At 48.4% G+C, this 13291-nt stretch overlaps 2 protein-coding genes across 3 annotated transcripts; one reads left to right on the forward strand and one right to left on the reverse strand.

Annotated features, from left to right (window-relative positions):
* Positions 1-2237: 2237 nt before the first annotated feature.
* Positions 2238-5576, reverse strand: LOC108923034 (ras-related protein Rab-38-like). The gene is made up of 3 exons (XM_018733483.2): positions 4342-5576; positions 3275-3555; positions 2238-3096 (listed from the first exon to the last, which is right to left on the reverse strand). The coding sequence occupies exons 1-3, from the start codon at positions 4532-4534 to the stop codon at positions 2902-2904; spliced, it is 669 nt and encodes a 222-aa protein (XP_018588999.1). The 5' UTR covers positions 4535-5576; the 3' UTR covers positions 2238-2901.
* A 234-nt stretch (positions 5577-5810) lies between these two features.
* LOC108922825 (ras-related protein Rab-39B) lies at positions 5811-12060 on the forward strand. 2 transcript variants are annotated; one of them, XM_029257583.1, is made up of 4 exons: positions 5811-6039; positions 6184-6250; positions 7580-7807; positions 9929-12060. In XM_029257583.1, exons 3-4 carry the CDS (start codon positions 7593-7595, stop codon positions 10353-10355), a joined length of 642 nt encoding a protein of 213 aa, XP_029113416.1. In that variant the 5' UTR covers positions 5811-6039; positions 6184-6250; positions 7580-7592; the 3' UTR covers positions 10356-12060. The 2 variants fall into 2 exon arrangements, with proteins under 2 accessions (XP_029113416.1, XP_018588721.2); XM_018733205.2 differs by having other exon boundaries at positions 5811-6250.
* Positions 12061-13291: the final 1231 nt, after the last annotated feature.

Below are 13291 nucleotides of genomic sequence, written 5' to 3' on the forward strand. Positions count from 1 at the left end.
ATATATAATTGATGTGCATTGATGCACAGAAAACCTTAACAAATCAAACCTAGAAACTGCTTTCACTGCAGAAAAAAAAAAGCGCGATTGTGAAGGCGGCTGTAGGACAGCGCCATCTAGTGGTGATGTTTTACTGCAGGAAAGTATCCATAGCAACCTCAAACAGCTGTATCCCATGGCAACGCAAGTTGAAGCCTCGGTGTATCTTCAGAGACCTACAGTGGAATAGGTAGTTCAACCCTGAGAAGCTTGGAACTGCGCGTGCTGAATGATGCCAGTATGTTCTTGGTGGTTTACAGATACATGTCCGTGTATCGATGCGTGCGACACGTGTTTCTTGTCAGTCAGGAATTATTTTCCGCCGAAGAACGGTAGCATGATGAGGATGACAGCAAGTTCAAGGGCTTTCTGTAGAACTGCGATCAACCATTAGAGTCTGTGAAAATAAGATAGCACTGGTCAAACCCTCCATGAATTGCGGCGTTGCCGTGGAGCACCGGGGATCCCGAGAGCTGAGTCACCTGGAACTGCGTATTCCTGCTGGGGTCACATTTGGGAAAGTGGCTGAAGGTCAGGAGCTGTACAAAACACAATGTAAATAATAGACTGTCATGAAAGCTCAGAACAGTAATACAAGTATGAAACACAGGTTGCTGGGACTGTTTACCCTGACCCAGCACCCTCCTGGCGGTGGTGTCACTGCTCAGTAACTAGTGCCTAGGTGACAGGTGTAGTCTGGCCAGGTTTAGCCCAAAAACACTGCACAGAGTCACTTTGGGGACTCACCTCCGAAGGTGACGTGTGGTGTCAGGTGCAATGCTGTCAGGTGACAGGCACAAAAGGAACAGATCCATACAGACTAGATCAGCACAATGTAAAGTGACTCTGGGTACAAGAAAGGTCTCCACACTGGGGGGAGGAGCCCGAGCTTGAGGAGGAGGAGGACATTATACAGTATCTCCACTCTGGCCAGGGAATCCATGGATTCCCCGCGGGGGGAGTTGGAGACTTGCTGGAGAAAAGGAGATAGGAGTGTCCTGATTGGATTCTTTTCACCACAACTCTTACCATGGATGGATGGATGGATGGAAGTAGTCAAAATGGGAATTACCCCAGATATTATCAGCACATACTGATTTACATGCATTAATCTCTCATAGTGCAATTAACTGATTAATTCATGACTTGTAGATATTTTAACAGTTTATTCAAATGATTAAGCATCAAACATCTCCATTTTAGACTAAAAATAAAATAACAATATTTTAGTAGGAATATAATGAAAAAATTTGGATAGCAAAAATTAGATTGCAATACACAGACTGGAACATGAAAATATTTCCATTCTAGTGATGATTTAAGAGCCTATACAATTTTTTTTTGGTGTTTATTACAAAATTCTCTTCTTCAGATTGAATATTTATAGTTCCACAAATATCCTCATTAAAGCTGCACTGCAGAAATACACTTGTTGCTTTTAAAACCTAAGCAAAAACACAACAGTGCAAGTGAGCGTGGAAATGAACACGCTGGCGGTTAACAGTCTAACAGCAGCCCTCTGCGCAGGCGTGTGGTGCGGCAGAAATGCGCACGTGGATCGTGGAATCGGAATCACCGCTAATCATGGTCCATCACGGTCAATCTTGACCAAACGCAAGGTTCTGATGGGACAGCCTACATCACACAATGAAAGCAGAGCACAGCACGAGGGCCCAAGTTAGGGTTAGTGGTGCACAGTCTGCACAGTCTCTGAGTGTGGGTGCTGCTAAGACAACTGATACCCAGTGGGGAAACTAGCAACCGAATAATTTGCACCAAATATGTCAGAAAAAAAAGATGCCAACCACACTGTCCTACACGCTCACCAGCCGCTGAGATACTAATCAGATGTGCGTGACACACGCTCACCGCGGACGGCCTCCTCGATGTTCCCAACAGCACCGTTCGGGCAGATTCGTTTCACATAATGAGCGACTGAGTTTACGCCCAAAGTCCTCGGAGCCCACAACTATTTTCCATATTACATTATTCACCGCTTTTTTTTTTTTAAAAAAACTTCGGTTTTATCACATGAATAAAACTGGAAAGTATTTGATAAATTCAAAGTATGTGAACCCTAAAGGAATGGTCATTATTCCTATGTGAAACATTAAAGTAAACTTACAAAATCTAAATGTTAATCTTAAAATAAATTTCATACCAACAGAACCTGGGGTTCACTTATTTTTCCACCTGCACTATATCCGTGTTTCTACTACACACACGATTTCCTCTAAAGCGCCGTATCGAATTGCTCATTACACACCTACTATGTCACATGAGAAACGCTGCTTCTCATTAAATAACCATCTTGTGGTGAAACTAAGGGACCCAAAGGGCTCACATTCTTTCGAGCAGCGCTGTATGTGCATCTTAAAAGATCGAAATGATAAGAAATATTAGGGGAAATCACTTATTCCCCGTGCCGCGATGCTGCAGTCTGTCTTGTTTCTGACCACCACCGCCTTTTTAAACATATTCAACAAAGATCCAAAGCACTGCATCTGCACCGCGAACAGACTACATATTTAGGTCTGATTTGTCTAGACTGGACATTTCAGATGATAGACTCAGACAAAGAGCATCCTGTCCCTGTGCCGTGGACAAGAATAGCATGAAAGCTGCAGTCTGATTGCATCTCTCAGCGCCTGCGCTTACGGACACATCCGCCAGGGCGGTCCAAGTGAGCGCTGTCACATGCTTGTGGCCATGGTCAAGTTGCTGGCTCCTCCTACTTATGGTTGACAGCTGGGCTTTTAGAGTTTGACAGCAAGTCAAAGGCAGTTGATACTGTGGTTGTAGATCGTCCCCGCAGGGACCGTGCTGTCCTCCGTCCTTCATCCCTGGCCGTTAAGTCCGCAGTCACCGGCGCCTCACCGGCCAGGTGGGCTGGAGTCGCGAGCAGGCGTTGCAGGTGGGCACGGTCCGCCCCTTGGGTTCATTATCGAACCTAGGCAGAACGACCAGGTCCGTCCTGGACTCAGCAGCAGGGCTCTCAGCATTGACCAGTATGTTGTCCACCAGACACTGGATGGCTGCGTCTATGTTGGTGTCCTCCTGAGAGACAGAGCGACAGGTCCGCATTTACACACGAATGTGGACGCATGGCGAGAGCAGACACAACCCTTGGCGTTTAGCTCTACAGCTCTACGCTCATGTCCACTATACACCACAAGACGGCCCAAGGCCGGTTTGTCCCTTACTCTGCCCTAAACCGGCCGTCCACAGCTCCCACCTTGGCAGAGGTCTCGAACCAGCCCACGAAACCGTTGTCCCGGCAGAAGGCGTCCAGCCTGGGCAACTGGCAGCGCAGGCCATGTAGCGACTGGTCAGCCTTGTTGGCCAGCAGCACGGTGGGGACAGACCTGCCGTTGCTCAGCATGACCTTCGAGTCAAGGTCGCCCTTCCACTTCAGCACGGCCTCAAAGGTGGAAGCACGAGTGACGTCAAACACCAGCAAGGCGCCCACAGCATCACGGTAGTACACCCGCATCATGTTGCCGCACCTCTCCTGCCCTGGAACACACATTGGGGACACGAGGTCAGCATGTCCAGAAAATCAAGTTCTCACATCTCCATGGCCTTGGATTTTCACCTTAACAGTAACCCACACATCATCTGAAACCACTTGTCCCATACAGGGGGGGTCGCAGGGAGCCAGAGCCTAGCAACACAGGGAGAAAGGCTGGAGGGTGAGGGGACACAGCCAGGACAGGACGCCAGTCCGTTGCAAGGCACCCCCAGCAGGACTCAAACCCCAGACCCACCAGAGAGCAGGACCCCATCCAACCCACTGCACCACCACAGCCCACCTGTTTTTGCACAAATTTTAATGCAATTTCATTAATCAAGAAGTGAAAAGGTTTTTTTTTCCCAGTGGCAGAGAGCAGCAGTCGGTCCAGGTCTGGTTGTGGTTCAGCAAAAGTTTTAGTCATAAATGAAAGAGAGCACCGCAGATGCTCCATCTTCTGTCTCCCACAATCCGCAGAAGCATCTGGATGCTTTTGCACACAGTTTAAATTAAATCCAGCCTGCACGTCATGCGGTGTGATGGCTTAATTTTGGAAAACTGTAAATAAATTTTTTCCACGTGAGCGTGGAGAGACGGTTACAAAGGCCTTAACTTAAGGGCGTTATGAGCCAATGATTTCTAGACCGCACTCACTGTATTAGAGGATCTCGTGTCTCTTAACTTAGGTCCAGTGTGAGGTTGAAATAAGTTGACCATCAAGTGCACCCACCATGCGCACGCGCGCGCGCACACACACACACACACACACACACACACACACACACAAATACCGGCGATGTCCCACAGCTGCAGGCGCACGACGGTCCGCTGGTCCCGCTCGACCACCTTGAGCCAGAAGTCCACGCCGACCGTCGCGCGGTAGTGCTGCGAGAACACGCGCTGCACGAGGCGCTGGATGATGGAGGTCTTCCCCACGCCGAGGTCCCCGATCACCAGCACCTTGAACAAGTGCTCCTTCTGCATGATGGTCAAATAATAAGCGTCCGCTCCTCAGAAACGCCCGTCTCGTGCTACACTGGGCACCGCACTCGGGATTTTTCGGACCGCTCGCGCGATCGAAAACTCACGTGCGCGAAATTACGCATCCTCGCATTCATTGCACGAGTTCGCATACGTTGCGAAGGACGCGGCTGTTTGAAAAGCGTAAGCAAAGTTTGATCCAAGAACGTCAGACCTGTCAGTGACACGACTTCTGCTCTTCAGTTGTTAGCGGTTTTATTTCCTTCTATAGCGACAGGAAATAATGAGAGCGACTCAGATGAACAGATATTTACTGAAACCTCAGAGAAGTGACAGATCTGAGGTCCGAGGCTCGACAGGAACAGAACAGAAGCGCGGGGCGGCGTTAGCGGTGTCATCCTGGGAGGAGGACCGCATCCCGCGGGGGGGGCGGACGGACGACACACACATGATGATCGGGGGGGGATGGGGCTGGTCCGCAGAAATGCGCTCCCCTGCCAGTGCCATCAGTATCAGTCAAGTTTCATTTCGCCCAAAAGACATCCTGTAAACATTGCAGCACATTTTGATCGCCTTAAGTACCATATAGTACAGTAGCGTCCTCATAAGGCGGCACGGTGGCACAGCGGGTAGAACTCGGGCAGTTCGGACTCCTACAGCCCAAAGACATACAGTTCAAGTGAATCACACCAATGACTGGCGACTAGTCCAGGGTGTACCCCTATTACCTTTGCTTCCGGTGACTCCGGGATAGGCTCCGGACTGCCGCGACCCTGACAAGGACAAACAGTAAACGATCGTGAGTGATATTCCAGACATATGATTATGTAAAATATATAGTATACTGCATTATTCAGACCCCTGAGCTTAATTGCTTATATCCAGCTGTATAACAATTGTAGAATTAAAAGGAAAGGGCTAACTACCCACTGTTATATGACCAACAACATACACAGTCACCAGTTTAAAAAATGTACATATTTTGCTTTAGTGGATCCAAAATCTGGAACTGATGTGCCTGTTATCCAGACAAATATAATCTACAACTATGATCTGGAGCTGAATGTTTTACTAAAGCAGTGCAGGTAAATTGCTTTCTCTCTTGAGCTGAATGAGCAAAACTTCCGCCAAAACGGAGCGCAGAACCCAGGCCGCCCAGTTTGATGCCCCTACATAACAGCCAATACGGTAGCACCGCCGACCACGTGACTGCGCTTTTACGCGACGATCCCCATGCGTGTGCGCTTCTATTAGGAGTTTTACAGCGATGTTGCTGATGCGGGATGAGTCAGGCTATATGATGCTACTGGTGCCGCTGCCATTTCATCAGCGAAATTTCCAAACATTTCTCCATCTTCAACAAATGGGATAAAAAAGGAGCGGGATTAAAACAATAAAACCGAGCGCAAAAGTCGGAAGTAGATTACAGTTGTTTTTATTTTCCTCCCGACGTCGAAGAGCAGAATTAAAAAGGACGTGCTGAAATCAGATCCAGCCAATTCCTCGCGGTGCGACTGACTGGTTTCTGCCCGTTGTTATTAACACGAACAGATCGCCGTAAAAAGGATCTGCTGCGTTGTTTTCCTGGGCAAATGTGCGATTAAGCGTGTTCTTCATCGAGGACTGCTGGTTCACGGTGTATTTTTTCACAGAAAAGACTGTCCCTTCCATACCATGGAGTTTGCTGTTCTCGAGCTCTGAAAGACCAACCCGCGCACCGTAAGGACTGATGATGTATAATATTCCACCATCGCATCGTCTTTTCATACACTGTGATTCATGTCGTCGCTTGTGCTTTATTTCTCACTTCTTTCATTTTTTCTTTTTTTATATATAAATGTGCCTATATATAGGCCCTGAGTAATAACGCAAAGGTGTAACACATCAGATACATTGTTACTGATATGTCAGGATAACATTTGGGTGGGTTAAGATTTTACAATAACCTATTGCCCAGTGCCTCTTCTCTCTGTTTTTTTTTTTTTCCTATTTTGGATATGGCAAGCTGCTAAAATGAAATTCTGTAATGGATGTAATTGCTGCCAAGCTATAAAGGAATAACATATATTGACAGCAAATAGTACCTGCAAAATGGAGGCCAGCTGACCTTGGATGTTCAGGGATGCAAATGGTTTTTCCACCCACAGGGGGATTAAAATGTGTGTATTGTGAGAGCTGTGTTTGAACAGGTCGTTCTGGGTGCGCTCCGGGCCGCCCGGTCCCATCCGGACCCACACAATGGCCGAGTGTCCATGAGCGATCCCGAGCGGGCCGTGAGCGCTGAGCCGCACGGCTGCCATCAACACCGCCGCGCTGGGGGGCGGGGGCTGGGGGAGTGGGATTAAAACACACACACACACAGACACAGAGCAAAAAGGCCACAATTTATCTATAGTGTCAATTTTAAAAAAAAAGACACTGTAGCACTTGCCTTATGACCTCCAGCATTATTTTCTGGACCAGACCGCTGGCCAGTTGTCCTTTCAGGCCTCTTTAGGATGTGAATTATTTAGTGACAAATGTAGTCTTTCTAGGCTGTGTTTTTATCACACTATCATTTCCACTAATCTGAACTAGATCCTTTAACAACCCAGCACGAGAAATAAAAAAAAAATGTGTTATTGTTCGATGATGAGTTTATGGGATTCGGTTGGTATGAAGGTGTTGGTCTTTGAATGGATATTCTAACACACAAAACACATGCTTTCCCCTTGGATACGCTCATTTCTGTTTGGGGTGGGGTGGGGGGGCTGTCGGAGCAGAAGCACACAAAGAGCCGCCGTGTTCTTGTCCGTTCGGCCCTCGTTGAAATTCAGAGGCATCGCTCTCCCAAGGCGATGCGGTGAGGGGGGAGTCAGGAGTGAGGAGGGAGGAGTGAGGAATGAGGACTGAAGACTGAGGATAGAGGAGTGAGGAGCAACGGGAGAGGAGCCCAGAGAGCAGAAAGGGGCGTTAGGTTGCTATGGAGTTGTGTGTTTAGTCCCCCCCCCCCTCCGCAAAGTGTTGCCGTGGTCCTCTCCTCCACTCACCACCTTCTCTTCTCGCCAGGCTTACAGGAGACATGGAGGCGATATGGCTGTACCAGTTCCGGCTGATCGTGATCGGCGACTCCACCGTGGGCAAGTCCTGCCTGATCCGGCGGTTCACGGAGGGACGCTTCGCCCAGGTGTCCGACCCCACGGTTGGCGTGGATTTCTTCTCGCGTCTGGTTGAGATAGAGCCAGGAAAGCGCATTAAACTTCAGATCTGGGACACCGCGGGCCAGGAACGCTTCAGGTGGGGCGTCCGTGTCATTCCCGTGGTCTCGCTCATTGGGCACTCGGGTGGAACTCTGTCAAAGCAGCTTTTGCATCATCTAGCTTTGGGTGTGTCGTTCGTGATATTGTTACACTTGTACAAGATAGTTTGACAAAAGTCAGTTCGATGACGCAGTTGTTCATAGGATAATTACACAGAGCCAGGAGATATGCGTGTAGGATCACCTTGGCGCCACAGCTTGCGCGTCCGAGTGACGCCGGATGACGGCAGGGAGGCCGTGGGAGGACGGCACTGTAATTATGACACAGCAGTGACGAGGAGAGGCCAGAAGACACCGCGAGCGCAGATATTATTAGTAAGTGAGACCTGAGGGCGCAGTGAGCGCTTCTGGTCCAACGCACGACCATGATGATGTGGCCCGATCGTTTGCTTCACACGCTTCGGGTTTGGAGATCGAACGCCGTTAACGACGGAGCACCCGCTGTTGCAACAATAGATCACAGGTGTCCGTACGGGCTGTTCGAGACCCTCTGATTCGGAGAAAGAAAGCCAGAAGAATACTGGGATTCTGCAAACATGGGTGCAGTATGGATGTAGGCGGTCGGTTCTTGGTGTTTTTCATCCGTTTCATCATAATTGCATGATCCCGGATCATTTTTTCAAATAAACTCCTTGTAGAGTTTTCTTTTTCTAACAGTCATCATGTTTTCTACAAAGTGAAGGTTCGCCAACATGAGCTACATTACATTATAGTTCCGGAGTCACCAGTTTAACACGTGTACGGTGCTGCTTGAAAGTATGTGAACCCTATAGGGATGGTCATCATTCTTGTATAAAATATCAAAATAAAGTTAGAAAATCTAAATCTTAACTCATGAACTTAAAAAATTAATTAACAGTTATGATTCACACACCTGATTCTGCTCACCTACTTGGGCTTCACTTATTTGGCACCTGCACTACTACCGTGTTTCTACCACACACACACACACACACACACACACACACACACGATTTTCTCTAAAGCAACATATGGAATTAGTCATTACACACCTATTATGTCAGGTGAGAAAGACTGCTTCTCATTAAATAACCGTTTTGCGGTAAAACTAAGGGCTTCACGTACTTTCAAGTAGCAATGTACATATCTGCCCTTTTAGGATGCACAATCAGTAATTTATTATGCCAGTAATTTAGGAAACACATTCTTACTGTGGCATATAGCGAATTATACAATCATTCTATTCATATGCCATGTTTCTGAGGGTGTGCAAAGGGATTTTTCCTGAGAATATCCTTGTCAGCACTCAAAAATGTAAATATATATACGCCATGATATCAGAAAATACACTGTAACAGTTATAAAAACAAAAAAGTGCTTACAGATGCACCGGTAAAGGTACATCCAGACTTACAGAACACATTCCAGCTTTTAACTAAATACTTTTACTGTGAGGAAAACTGAACATGTGGAATATTTATGATGGGAATTATCGTTTTCTGTGATTTTTCGTGACTTGCGTGGTCCCTCTGAATTGGAACATCGGTGGAGCCCTGTTGACCTTCTGGTGGATAAAGTCACTCCATCCAGTTATGAGCAAAGGAAACATCCTTTACTTTGCTCATCGCTGATATGACTTTTACGTGACTGAACCCTAATGCTGCGATTCTCAGCCATATGGGTGCTGCATGTCAGCACTGACCTGGGGGTCAAATGCCTGGATCTGTGTGATGATCTTCCAGCTGGTTTCCTCTCTGTCTGCTGGGAAGCTGTATGTCAGACCCCTGGGAGAGTGGCTCCTCGGGCTTTGCGAGAGCGATGCCGTTACACCTCCATAATGACGCACTCACTCACTCACTCACTCACATAAAGAGCCTGGCAAAATGATGAGCTTTAAATAACTGTTGTGTCTCCACCCCCTCTCCCACTGGACTCCCACTATGCTCTGTCCATCGCTCATATTTTCGACTTGCCATCCATTCTTTACACACATATGGCTATTTACTCAACCTTTTCCTCCTCCCTGGTCCCTTTTGATTCTCCATCCTCCACCGCTCTGACCTTACCTTTGATGCTGCGCACACCTTGCAACATCCTCCCTGTCTCTCCTCCTCCCCCTCCCTCCTTTCCCTCCTCAGGTCCATCACCCGGGCCTACTACCGCAATTCGGTGGGCGGCCTGCTGCTCTTCGACATCACCAACCGGCGCTCCTTCCAGAACGTGCACGAGTGGCTGGAGGAGGCGCGCAGCCACGTGCAGCCGCACGGCATCGTCTTCCTGCTGGTGGGCCACAAGTGCGACCTGGAGGCGCAGCGGCAGGTCACCCGGCAGGAGGCCGAGAAACTGGCGGGCGCCTACGGCATGCGCTACGTGGAGACGTCGGCCCGCGATGCCATCAACGTGGAGAAGGCCTTCACGGACCTGACGCGGGACATCTTCGAGCTGGTCAAGCGCGGGGACATCACCATCCAGGAGGGCTGGGAGGGAGTCAAGAGCGGCTTCGTGCCCAACGTGGTCCACTCCTCCGAGGAGGTCACCAAGAGTGACCGCAGGTGCTTCTGCTGATCGTGCTGCTCCCGATCCGACACGCTCGCTCCCGCCTCTGCGCACGCCTGCCTGTTGACGTTTCTGTTGGCTGCTGTCTTTGCGACCCGCCCAAACCACCATCTAAAACCGTGGACAGCCCCATCATCCTCAGTTTTCAGAGTTCCACCCCAGATCTCTCTTTCCTGGATACTCGTCCTCCATCCTCTCGCCTGACCGGGCGTCCCTCTCCTATTCGCCCCGTCCCATCTGGTGCGAGGATGGCACACGTACAGGGGAATTCTGCGAAGCAGGAGCGAGGGGTGGTTCCGTGTCTCCGGGATAAGGCCTGCTCTGGGCTGACAGCATGCCAATCAAACTTGCCTGTTTTTAATGACTTTTCCTCCCCCCACTGTCAAACCTTGGCCCGAACCCGGTATGTATGGGCGCCCGGAGGGTGTGGTGGCTTTTCGGACTTGGACTGAGACACATGGTTAGAGACAACCTGCTGTTAACCACATCGCATGAACTGGACAGTGGGTGTGTGGGAGCGAGAAACGAGAGGGCAGAGTGAAACTACATTTCCCAGCATCCATAGCCAACAATCAAGGCCCATGTTGCAGAAGGACCATCATCAGATCAGCATACTATAGGTTAAAGTTACAGAACCTAAGATCAAACGACAAGCGAAGACCAATGAAACAAGAGGTGCGTAAAAATACAGCTGTCAAAAGTATATTATCCAAGAATGTGTTAAGAATGACTGAAAATGCACAAACTGTCGAAGCGCCCGGCAGGATGTTAATCTGACATGTGCGCCGGTCACACACCTCACCTGGAGTTTCAGGTGGGAACAGGTGGCTAAATGAGAGGAGACTCGAGCGACCGCAGCCCCACAGACCAAAAACGGGACCCCGTTGAACACGGCGAGAGCGGTCGTCAGCGGCGCGAGCCAAATGTTGTCAAGGTTGATAGTGGAACTCATCTGCCCTGGAGATGCCCCATGTTCACCCTCAGAGACACCACGCCAGCACCCCACCCCTCCTGCTTGAAATATCTCAGTCCCAGCAACGAACTGTCTCCGCAAACCATTTGGTCAGCTTTGTAGTCTCATCTCGCAAACCGGTCTCCGTTCCATAGATGCAGAGAAGAGAAAACCTGTGAGCTTTATTTAAAAAAACTATTTTTTGGCGTGCCTGGATTTGTGAACTCTTGGCCACACCCTCCTGTTTTAATGTACCTGTTCATTTGCCATGCAAGCAGGACCACTCCATTACCAGCATTGCTTGTTCCGGGTTGGGCAACCACCTCTGCTCTTCAAAGCTTCCCCAGCGCCCCACCACCTCCGAGTCCACAGCCATGCAGAGGTCACATGACCTGCCCCGGTGTCGCAGCTGGCATGAACATATAGCCACTTGAGGGTTACAGCCATCATGCCCGATGTGGTAAAGGGGTTCATCAATCCATCAGCCATCGTAATCCAAAGAAATATAGACTTTGTGGTGTTCTGAGTGGACTGTGATTAAAGTATGCTGTTTTCATGATCTGGTTCAGATATATATCTATAGATATATATATATATCTCAGATCTTGTATTTTAAAGGGGGGGAACATAAAGGCGATGCTGAGGACTAAAGAGAGACGTTTTACCTGAATGGTTTATCTTTCTTCAACTTAATTTGGCCACCGAGGCTGTCGGTTGCAGACACACAGAAAGAACCATAGTTCCCAATCCAAACGATGAAAAGGAAACAGGACCAGCTGGACTCCACTGCTCACCCCCACTCCCTACCCCCCGCTCCCCGCAGCCCAGTGCATTTGAGGCAGATCGGACTCCACGCCCTAGCCCTCCCTTTTAGATGAAGCAACATGAAAACGGATCCCAGCCGCAGCTCGATTCTCAGCCTTGGGAGACACGCTACTTTCGGATGGATATTCCCACAGTGGTTTACCACCTTCCCCCACCCCTTTACCCCCACCTCCCAGGAACCCCCAACCGCAGCATCTCTCTGGACTCGACTAACAACCCGCACCGTTGTACAGCACCAATCATCTTTACTTTCTACAGTGCTTCACACCAGTATACCAATGTTTAATTCCTTACGTTTGCTTCTCTTCGACTTCTTGCTTATTTTCTTTTTTTTTGCCAGTTTCTCAAAGCTGTAGGTTCTGAAATGTGAATTTCCAAACTCTGAGCTGTACAATGTCATGTAGCTGTTTTAAATGGGTATGGAACTCTGTACCGCCTTATCTAGTGAAAGAACTGAAATGTACTAAAAACTGAAATAATGTGACTATTGTGACTATTTCTTTTTTTTGTTGGAACTAAAAAAAATTACTAAGTGTGTGTTTTTATTATATTTTTGGAGTCGTGGTTCTTATCTTTATAATATAGTTCATATAAGCTATAGCAGTGGTTCTTTACCTTGATTCTGTTGGTTTTTTCTTTCCAGATGTGCTCTTACTTTATTCGTTTTATTGGGCTGTTGATTAAAGGAGTCCATGGCTGGTATCATGTTAAAATGAATGTGGCAGGAAAGGAGTGCCTATATTTTTATACCCTGTTAAACTGCAGTTTACTACAAGTGCATTGTGTCACATGGTGGCAGGGCGGGTAGTGGTGGTGCCTCCATGGCATCTAGATGGTGCAATTGGATGTGGTTTAGAAACTGGTTTGCATGGTCTCCTTGTTTCTCCCTCGCCTTCCTCAGGGTGCTCTGGTTTCCTCTCACTGTCCAAATACATATGTTTCGGGTGAATTGGTGACCCTAAATTGCTCGTATTGTGTGTGTGATTGCCGTATGGTGGACTGGTGGCCCATCCACGGTGTACCCAGCTTTATGCCCTGCACTTCCTGGACAGGCTCTGGACCACCAGGACCCTACACTGCACAAGTAGTTATTAACGATAGATGGGTGAGTGAGCATATTTGTACCAAAAATATTACACGTTATTAAACCTTCAAAATCAGAAATGCT

The sequence above is a fragment of the Scleropages formosus genome, chromosome 13 (assembly GCF_900964775.1).
Source record: "Scleropages formosus chromosome 13, fSclFor1.1, whole genome shotgun sequence".
Classification (NCBI taxonomy): domain Eukaryota; kingdom Metazoa; phylum Chordata; class Actinopteri; order Osteoglossiformes; family Osteoglossidae; genus Scleropages; species Scleropages formosus.

What these genes read in the sequence shown, in the direction of transcription:
- LOC108923034 (XM_018733483.2), bottom strand. Translation starts at nt 4,534, where the DNA reads ATGCAGAAGGAGCACTTGTTCAAGGTGCTGGTGATCGGGGACCTCGGC. An exon ending in GCAGCTGTGGGACATCGCCG is followed by an intron (nt 3,556 to 4,341) that starts GTATTTGTGTGT and finishes TGTGTGTTCCAG; the next exon opens with GGCAGGAGAGGTGCGGCAAC. An exon ending in GGTTCGAGACCTCTGCCAAG is followed by an intron (nt 3,097 to 3,274) that starts GTGGGAGCTGTG and finishes TCTGTCTCTCAG; the next exon opens with GAGGACACCAACATAGACGC.
- LOC108922825 (XM_018733205.2), top strand. Translation starts at nt 7,593, where the DNA reads ATGGAGGCGATATGGCTGTACCAGTTCCGGCTGATCGTGATCGGCGAC. An exon ending in GCGGGCCAGGAACGCTTCAG is followed by an intron (nt 7,808 to 9,928) that starts GTGGGGCGTCCG and finishes TTCCCTCCTCAG; the next exon opens with GTCCATCACCCGGGCCTACT.